The 10,427-nt window shown below is 39.0% G+C and overlaps 1 protein-coding gene across 1 annotated transcript; it reads left to right on the plus strand.

Annotated features, from left to right (window-relative positions):
* The first annotated feature begins 975 nt into the window (after positions 1 to 975).
* Positions 976 to 4,742, plus strand: LOC140336108 (hemoglobin subunit alpha-5-like). Its single transcript, XM_072419162.1, has 3 exons — positions 976 to 1,070; positions 2,688 to 2,892; positions 4,614 to 4,742. The coding sequence occupies exons 1-3, from the start codon at positions 976 to 978 to the stop codon at positions 4,740 to 4,742; spliced, it is 429 nt and encodes a 142-aa protein (XP_072275263.1).
* The last annotated feature ends 5,685 nt before the right edge of the window (positions 4,743 to 10,427 follow it).

The following is a 10,427-nucleotide window of genomic DNA, read 5'->3' on the forward strand; positions in this document are numbered from 1 at the left end:
GCTGTACAATAAATAGGGGCTGCAAATGACATACGAACACAGACAGTGACACAGGAGGACCATGCCCCAAAGAGCTTACAATCTTGGAGAAAGTGGAAGTAACACACAATGGAAGGGGAATATATATATTATATTTAAATAATTAATAAATATTTTTTTGAAACCTCTTACAATAAATTAAGCACAATGGATAGTCAGAAGATACAGAGTGTACAATTGTTGTATTTGAGTGATAAAAGTATTTTGCTTTTAAGAAAAAAAAAGTTTTTAGTTTGAAAGTAACAATTTTGCTGACTGAGAAACTTTATGACTAGGCGTTACCAGTGTCTCAAAAGTCTGACCTCAGCATTTTTGAGCTTTTTGTTTTTCACATCAACATTTCAATATGACCGTCAAAGTAATGTTCTCTGAATGCCCCATAAACATCTAAAATTGTTACATCTCTAATTATCTATGCGCCGGGCAAATTATTTATAGGGTAGGTTAAAGTGTAAGAAAAGGTCTACTTTAAATATCTATCTCTCCTTGTCTGATGAGGTACACCCTGGTAAAATATGTGGAAGTACTTGCAATTTAAGTACAAGAATTGGAAACCTATTACAGAATATATAGATCTATTATGATGAATAAAACAAAGTAAAGTAAATACATTTACATAGTAAATGACCATGCAATAGTTCCCCAAATAACATAATGTCTGTTATAAGTTCAAAAAGTTCATGAAAATATACATATGTATTGTGTAGTCTGTGGTCAGTGTATGGAGTGATAAAATGATATGCCATTGTTAATAAGATATGCCATTGTATCAGCCACTATGAACCCTGACATAATTCTTTGTTCTACAGATAAGAGGATGGGTGTAACTATAGCTAGCCAATGGTAAATGTTTAGGTCACTTTTTAACTTTTTTCCTTTAAAATCTCTTGAAATTTTGGTGGGTTTTGTATCCATTAAAGCAAATCTGAACAAACCATGACTTTCACTGCTGCTGAGAAGGCTTCTATCACTGCCATCTGGTCCAAGGTGGCTGGTCGTGAGGGTGAGATTGGAGCAGAGGCTTTGGATAGGTAATAAAATATACAAATAAATTATTATTTTTATTGTTTATAAAGCGCACCTAAACTCAGAATTTTCACTTTTCATAAAAGGGTAGAGAATGCTTTTATGTAGGGTAAGAATTCAGTTTTTTGGGGGGGTTTTTTTTTAGGTGCAGCACCTTTTTTTGAAAAAAAAAGGGTGCAGCACCACCCTCTAATTTCGGGCCGCCTAGGCGGTCGCTAATAAATGGGAGAGCAAAGCCTACGGGGATAACTTTGTCAGGCATCCTGGGAGACTCTTGGGCACTCCTTCTACGCATGCTCGAGCATCTCGGGCTTGCACAGAAGGAGCCTTTTAGCTCAAAAAGCAAAATTTGATATCGGCACTTTTGTTTTCATCCTATGTCACCCGATCTTGCGCCTAGGCCGGGTGATGTGGGATGAAGGACCCGGAAAATAGCTAAATTCTTGTAGTTAAAGTATTTATAGTCAGTGCACTCATCATTTTACAATTTCTTCAATGACCACCTCTCTTGTTACAGCTGAATCCACTGAACCAGATACTTAGCTTGTTCTCTTAGTAAAGTGAATATTCACTTTAAAAGGTCAGTGATAGATGATGATTTGCTTTATTCATCATGAAAAGTGATAAAACATTTTGCAATGAGAACTATTACTTTCCTAAGTGACCAGCCTTTAGTTAATTCACCTCCTATACATCCTGTTTCATTATGAAAAAAAGGAAATATTATGCCATTTGGGGCAAATATGCTAATTACATTCCACCCAATAATAACATGCTAGGCTTTAAAAGAAATTTTCACTTTGCTGTAATCACTTAACTGGTTGAATAAAATATATCTGTACAATAGTGTTTATTTTCTAAATAAATAAAAGGTTGTTGAGCCACAATTTGGTGGCATTAACTAATAATGTTAAAGTTAACAAACAATATTAACATGAATACAATATCACTTTAAAATAATTAAGTGTAATTAGACCCTCAAGCCAATTTCAGACATCCTTTATTGTTTCTTGATTGAATCTCATGACTGCTGATCATCTCCAGCCTTTTCAACCACTTGCTGTTTACATGCACTTGCTTCAGCAGAAGCTGCACATAGATGATAGTGATGATGGTGGAATACGCCTACTCAATTGTGTGTCAGCATGGCCACTTGCTATCTCCACCATAGGGGCATGTGAAAGGATGTCAGCACAATATGACAAAGTAAGATGCAAAAAAAGTAACTTAATATACATGTAGCATAAAAGTTGCATTGACTTGAAAAAGGGCAAATCAAACTCTATAGCTACACGGTGTGCTTGGCACATTTTGCTATATACATACAAAAGTTGTTTTTTTTTTTTGCATCATATTGACCATCCCAATTGACAGTTGTAACCCCACAGCGGAAAGCATATGAATAAAGACCTTCATGGTTAGATCACCAGGTATGTACTTAACAAATGTTACATATTAAAAAAAGACTAAAGCAACATTGGAAATTATACATTTTTGTGTTATAGCTTACATGATTTTATTGATTTGGTTCATATGACATCATATAACAAAGATTCAACATTATTTTTCTAACATTTTAGCACTATTGGCGAATAATAAACATTTGGTTCCTTCCAATATAGGTTGTTTCTGAGTTACCCTCAGACAAAAACCTACTTCAGCCATTTTGACCTGAGACAGGGCTCTAAGGACCTCCAGAACCATGGTGGAAAGGTTGTGAAAGCCATTGGAAGTTGTGCTCAACATCTGGATGAACTGGACTATGCTTTGTCATCCCTCAGTGAGCTTCATGCCCGTAAACTAAGGGTTGATCCTGGTAACTTCAGGGTATGTTATTTTTTTTATTTAATTGCATCTACCAGGCGGGCTACCTATATCTCTGCACCATTGCATCAGGAGTTCCCCTTTTCCTACCTGATTCTTCATTTACTGCAGCAAGGGGAAGTGTTGGGGGGATTAAAACTTGAACCAATGTTGTTTTTATAATGGGGAGGGGGGTTATTGTATCTATATATTCTAAAGACAGTTGTCAAGGAAGAATGTAGTGCACAAGCCAAAAATTTACAGTTGCAACTTGAGCCAAGAGCGTTACTTAGAATAGGGACACAGGTTCCAATTACTAAAATAATAAAAAAAAGCCACAAACTGAAGAAAAATATCTTAAATGGATCACAGTTTCAGGGGGTTTCCCCATGTTATAAAGGTCAAGAAAAGCTTGAATGTAATGGTAATGATAGTAGTGGCAGAACATGGAGTCCCATGGGAGCAGAGCACCAATATATTCCATTATTGATTTGAGGACCCAGTAACTGAACCTACTACTATCCACTTATGAACCTTAGGCTATGTACACACGTGCAATAATTGTTGTTGGAAAGGATCTTTTACGATCCTTTCTAAGGACAAATGACTGCACGATGCATGAATGAGTGCTGTACATACAACAGCGTTCTGCTCTATGGTGAGCTCTCTCCCTTCTCTTGAATTAGGATTGTTCCTCATCTGTTGATCCGCCAGGACGGTCGTTCGGATGGCGGATGATGAGCCCTGAACACACGCCAGATTCTTGCCCAATATCAACCCTGAGGCAATTATCAGACGAGAATCATCTGACATGTGTACCCAGCCTTGGGAAATACACCCTAAAAATTTGAACCAAATTTTTTGAGTGTGTTTCCTACACCCAGCTTCCTATTTCCTTACCTTGCCTTCATTATTATCAATTTCACGCTGTCCAAATTAATGCATTACATAGCAGAAGGGACTGTCAGAATGGGCTGGTCTGAGCAATCGGCGGTATCATTTAAAGAAACCTTAACTAAAGACAAAACTTTGTTTTTTATTCTGAGTTGAGTAGGGGAGAAAGGGATTGACTTCTCTTATTTTTTAATTAATTTTTTATTTTTTCCATGTGTTGGGGGAGATTTTTCTCCATTTCCTGTCCAGTACACAAAAGCAGAAAAAGAGAAAATATGTTTCCAATGTGGGGACAATTTCCCCTCTGTTCCTGTTCTAATAAAAACAATGGTTGTAGTCAATCTTTCCAAGAGGCATGCAAACAGTAATAGTAACCCTACAGAAACCCTACAAACCCCCTTATCCATATCTAAAAAAAAGAAAGCACTTCCTTTCAGCTATACCCTTATCCTCCCTTATTAACCTTTAGCTTACCTTATTAGCCCTCATTATTTCCTTCTTTCCCTTTTCATCATAGCTATTATTATTTCTGCTAATATATATTCTATATATGCTTTTATACTATTATTATTTTGGCATGTTTACCCCTTTAATCCTTTCAGTTTTCTTTGAAGTATTACATTCAAATTTTGCCATCATTTTAGTGGAAATTTAACTGGTAAAATTTATAGAATAAATCGTTTTTTAAATTTGGAGTAACACTACTTATTTTAAAAATAACACTTGTCAAATTAAAAACAAAATGCCGACGTGATTACAATGATCACACAAAAATATACATCAAAATCAGTTTTAATAATAGCTATTCGTTTTCTATTATTTTTACATTACTTTATCTTGTTTTATTGCAGCTGCTGTCCCACTCCATCCAGGTGACTTTGGCTGCTCACTTCCCTATCCTGTTCACTGCTGAGGCCCAAGCTGCCTGGGACAAGTTTCTGTCTGCTGTGTCCTCAATCCTGGTGTCCAAATACAGATAAACCTCATTTCTTTTATTATGAAAAGCTCAGATGGAATTGCCAGTGTGTAAACCAATAATAAACTTTAAATCTAAAATTGTAATGATTTTTTTGCTAATGGATAAGATTCCTAATTACAGAGCACATTGCTATGCCCGCATGCACAGGTAATTTGGTGTGTGGTCAAAGTGAAAGACACTGCAGTGCAAAACAGTACATGTGTTAAGCCCTGTATACACATTGGATTGCTGTTGCTAGAAATTATCTTTTGTGATCATTTCTAGTAACTGAAGAAAAGTCGAAAAGTGCTTTTATGGAATAAGGAGGGGAAGGACAAGTGAATTGCACCCAACTTCTCTTTCCTCCATAGGAAAATACAGAGGTGATCCATTGTGGTTGTTCATTGATCTGCCAGGACAGAATGGTGAATGATTTAGTAAAGTGGGGGGTTGCTGTACATATTCTAGGTCAGCAGCCGCTGGTCCGTGAGAAAATTTTGGTGGTCTGTGGCTCCGGCCAGTGCACCCCCCAGTGGGGTCAGGAGCAGGACCCCACTGGGGGGGCGCAGCGGCCAGAGCCACAGACTATGTCCCCCATACAGTTTGCAGGCTCAGGGCAGTGGGCAGGTTGTGTCTCTGGAGAGTGGGCAGGTTCTGACATCATGACGTCACTCTGGGGGAAGTGTCTTCCTCTTTGAGTGACACACGGCTCCCCACACATGCGCGGTCTGGAGTCCGTAAATTCAGTGGTCCCTGGGTCTGAAAAGGTTCTTGATTTTTGCATGAGACAATCATTATTGTTTGTCTCAGGTGTGCACTGCTATAATACACAAAAAAGGAGGAGGAATTGCAAGTTGGGATGATCTTAGGGAACACTCACACAAGTGATTTCTGCTAAAGCAAATGCCCAGGGATTAGATGAATAATTCCAGGATGCAATTTTGTGTAACTGTGACGGGTCACACTACATGCAGACTTCTCCATCTTAGCAAATAATCATTGTCAAATTGCACCAGCAAAATCAGCCACAGAAAACTTGTACTAAGAGAAATATACTGGCTGCCATTCCTAAGAATACTTAAAATACTAGTTGAGAGGTTGACTGTGGCTTCAATATTGTGAATCAAGGATGTGGAGAATTGGGGTATGTTGGGGAATTAGGGGTTCCCCACTACAGGATGCTAGTGAGAGAGGAGCCCATGTGTGCTTGGTATTGAGACTGTTGCAACAAGGGTGACCCACTTCAATGGAGAGTTTCACAAATGTCAGAATACAGACATTGACCAACTAATGAGACCTTTAGCCTGTGAGTTTACAACATGTTCTATACCTCTAGTACAGGGGTCAGCAACCTTTACTATCAAAAGAGCCATTTTGCCTCCTCTTCCACTAAAGAAAAATAGTCTGGAGCCGCAAAACATAACACAGTAGGTTGCAGACCCCTGCTCTACTAGATTTACTCTTTGAAGGAAAAGACTTGCAGAAATATTGACAACCACTTGAGGGCAGTAACAGGTCTTAAAATACATGTTAGAAGGCATGTTACGAAGGGGAAATGCTTGTTGTGCTTTTTTATATTTGTACTAAAATAATAAGCACAGTATAATAATGATACCATGAAACTTGTTTATCTGTGTACCTTAAAAGATACGAAATGGTGGCCATAGTCCTGCAGACATTTTGTTTCGTGTTAGTATAGTGTAGCCCTGTATGTAAATGACCCTCACAAACCAGGCTATGGCGCTAACCTGTAGATAACAGAGAGGATACTGAGCCTTCGCTATGTGGAAGAGTGAGGATACTAATAAAGCTGGCAGTGCCTCCACCCAGGACGGGGTCTCTGTTAGCAGAGGGACTCCCTTCCTGGCACATTACCCAGAAATAATAACAGTAATATAAAACAGCACTCGAGGAACCACTACACCCAGCATACAACATTAACCATTGCAGGTAAATGAACACACAGGTTGGAGTATTTGTAAGCTTTACATCTCAAAACAGTAATAACAATATATACCATCAATAAACAGCAATGAGTACACACAGCAGAGTCCTGAGGAGAATTTAGCACAGATATACCCGGGTATATATACAGTCTATAACCGCAAATACCTCCAGTTATGATCAGTGTCAGGATGAGTTGCAGAGGCCTCTGGAGTTGATCTAAGTTGAGCAAAGATGTCCTGATGAGATGATCCTGGAAACAGCAGCAAGGAGATCCTCCAACGGGCAATTGGGCTGTGTATGTTGTGATCCTGGATTGCAGGAATGCAGGCAAAGTCTCTAGAGTTCTCGAACAATCTATCTGCACTACCACTTAGACTCTAGCAATCACACTAATCTGCCAATGCAACCGGACCTCAACAACTTTATTTGCTATTTACAAAGTTACAACTCAGCTAGCAGATAGAAAAAGGCAGTCCCCTACAATAGTGTTCTTCCTTATGTCTTATACTTGTGTTTGTTTCTCTTAAGGATACAGTTATAAATGATTTCCTTGTCAATTTAACCTAAATTTGTCCATAGATTCCTTAAAATATGTAGCATTTTCTATTGTGACCACTGTGCCCTTCTGACAATTGGCCACTAGGTGGCAGAATGGGCACTGAAACCAGAAATATATGGGCATGGAATAGCTGTCTGCGAGCTTTCAGTCGAATTGACAGGGGAATCATATATAAATATAATTTTATTACTAATATTACACAGAATTTATAAAGTGCTGACATGTTACTCAGTGCTTTACAAAGTCTATAGTGTCTTCTTAGAATTTTTAAAGTGCCTGGAAGCCTACTCTGCACAGCCAGACTTTCAGAAACCTTTGCCAGCCAAACACTAATGTTAATAAATAGCTGAGCGGGCTCTTTAAGGTGTTTTTCACCTAAAAAAATGCCTGCAAAAGCAGCCAGGTACAAAAGGGAGCCAGGTGTTAAAGAGAGCCAGGTACAAAAGGGAGCCAGGTACAGAAGTCATCCAAATAAAAATGGCAGGTGAAGGTGGTGGGGTGTTTTTTTTTGTTGCCAGGCTGCCATTCGTACCTGGCTGACTTCTGCAATTGGCTGTTTTGTACCAGGCTGCCTTTTGTAGAAGGCTGACTTTAACACCTGACTGCCCTTTGTACTATAAATGCCAATAAACACATGCTGCAAAGGCCAATAAAAATGCCTACTAAACCTACTAAATTGTTTATTAGTCTTGGTCGAATATCTCACTATTTGATTCGGCAGCTATTCGATCGAATAGGGGGATATTGTTCGGGTGATCGAATGCCGAATTCAAACACCATTAAAGTCAATAGTGGGAGAATTCGGGTTATTTTTAGAGACTGTGAAGAACTGCAAGACCAGTCAGGGGAGCAGAGCTGACAGCTCCGTTCCCCTGATTGCTCTTGCAGTCCTTTACTAGTTATATGTGTTGTTGGATAGAGTCTATCACAGGGAGTCCTGTGTTCCTAGATAGAGAAACTCTATCCAGAAATAGGGATAGTGCTCCTTGATTAGCTGAAAAAAACTTTCTCCCCATTTAACCTCTAGTGCCGTGGATCTCACACTGTTCTCAGTGTGCTGGCTGCGGCCACATTCATTGAGAAGATCCCCAAGCACTAGAGGCTAAATGGGGACAAGTTTCCCCATTCATTCACCTTTAGTGCTCTGTGATTGGCTGGGGAAAGGAAAATCATGATGACGCTGGAGCTGTCATAAGGGTTTACCTTTCTCCAGCCAATCAGAGAGCACTAGAAGTGATGAATGGGGAAACTTGTCCCCATTTAGCCTCTAGTGCCCAGGGATCCCACACTGACAGGAGGACACAAATATAGATACCACATCCCAATACTACGGTAGTCACTATATAAAATACATAGAATACTATATAAAATACCATAGAATATAACAAATATGTTTAAATCACATTTATTGTAACATAATAAAATAAACTTTTTGTTAAAGACAAAGGAGTATACATAAATACACATACAATAAACAGGGCATTCTAATTGGTGGATAAGAATGTTACCAAATGTTTGAAACAGTTTAGGGAATTGTGTCCCTAGCATATTTTGGTGTTCAGGGGATTATTGTGTGTGATTTATCAGAATATGTACAGTGAATTCAGAAAGTATTCAGATCCTTTGCACTTTTTTCAATTTTGTTATGTTGCAGCCTGCTGCTGCAATAATGTACATTCTCTTTTTTCTCATTATTCTACACTCAGTACCCAACAATATCCTCCTATTTCTATCAATCTCTGCTAAGATGTTTTTACACTTTGATCGAAGTCTACCTGTGATAATTTAACTTGATACACTTATGCTTTGGTTGGAGGAAACCAGGCACCACACATGACCTGCTAAATACCATCCCAACTGTGAAGCATGGCGGTGATGATATCATGCTGTGGGGGTGTTTTTCAGCAGCAGGGACTGGGAGACTGCTCAGGGTTGAATGAAGGATGAATGGAGCAACATACAGACATATCCTCAAAGAAAAAATGTTTCACAGTACTCAGACTGGGCTGGATGTTTACATTCCAACATGATAATGACCCAATGTAAACAGCAAAGACACAGGAAAGGCTGAGGGACAACTATGTGAATCTTCTAGAGTGCCCCACCCACAGATCTGACTTGAACCCTATCAAACATCTCTGGAGAGACTTGGGAATTGCACTGACTGGCCCTACCCAACTTGACTGAGCTTGAGAGGATTTGCAAATAAAAACTGCAGAAAATTCAACAATCCAGGTGTGTAAAGCTTGTTGAATGACACTCAAGAAGACTCAGATCTGTGATTGCAGACAAAAGTGTAGTGTCCTTTACCTCCCGAGAAGTAAGCCGGAGTGTTACTCGGGGTAAAAAAAGCCTGCTGAAAGCGGTAACTCCGAGCCACACTCGGAGTAGCTAAAAAAATAAAGGCTTATCTGGTCCCATCGGCACCCTGCAAAGTCCTGCCATCTTCTGGCAGGGTCCTCTTCATCGATGTGTCCCTCGGCGAGTGCACTGATGTTCCCCTGGAGTTCCCAGTGACGTTGGTCACGGCCATCGTGAGGGGCGTATATTAAAGTTTAAAACACAAAATCATGTCATCATGTAATCAAGTTTATTATTAAAATTTATTTTTTTTTAACTTATTTAATTTATTATTTTGATAATTATTATACTTATACTGTTATATTACACTGTAAAATAAATTTTCATGAAAAATGTACTGCTGTAAGACATCCGGACAAAAATGAACTGCCCAGGAGGTTAATATGGGCAATATGGTAGGGTCTCTTGAAAAATGTACGGGTTACTGTTGCTGCCTAGGTGGTGTCTGTATGGGCATAGGTGACAGTGGCTGCTCTGATGCAGTATTTATGTGGCCTATGTGTTATTTTGGCACTTTTTTGGGTGGGTAACCACAGTACAGTTAAAGAATTAGGAGATGGGAGGGGGGTGCTCCCTATTCCTAATGACAGGATACCACAGGATCTTTAAACTCAGAACTGGAACTTTAGGTTAAAGCTCACTCTGTTTTGCTATAAGCTTTGGATAAGTATGAAAATATCAATTGTGCTTGGGACTATAGGTTACTGATAAAAATTGGATTTTTACTCTCTAATGCTCTGCTACCCTCACCCTCTCTCTTCTTTGTGTGTTGAACTTATAATAAAACTTCAAATAGACTGCAAGCTTGTTTCTGAATTTACCCCACCAGGAAGAACCTGA

The sequence above is a fragment of the Pyxicephalus adspersus genome, chromosome 7 (assembly GCF_032062135.1).
Source record: "Pyxicephalus adspersus chromosome 7, UCB_Pads_2.0, whole genome shotgun sequence".
Taxonomy (NCBI): Eukaryota; Metazoa; Chordata; class Amphibia; order Anura; family Pyxicephalidae; genus Pyxicephalus; species Pyxicephalus adspersus.

Bases quoted from the DNA above. Each gene is read 5' to 3' on its own strand.
- LOC140336108 (XM_072419162.1), top strand. From the start codon at position 976: ATGACTTTCACTGCTGCTGAGAAGGCTTCTATCACTGCCATCTGGTCC. The intron at 1,071-2,687 runs GTAATAAAATAT...CTTCCAATATAG, and splicing joins GGAGCAGAGGCTTTGGATAG to GTTGTTTCTGAGTTACCCTC. The intron at 2,893-4,613 runs GTATGTTATTTT...GTTTTATTGCAG, and splicing joins TTGATCCTGGTAACTTCAGG to CTGCTGTCCCACTCCATCCA.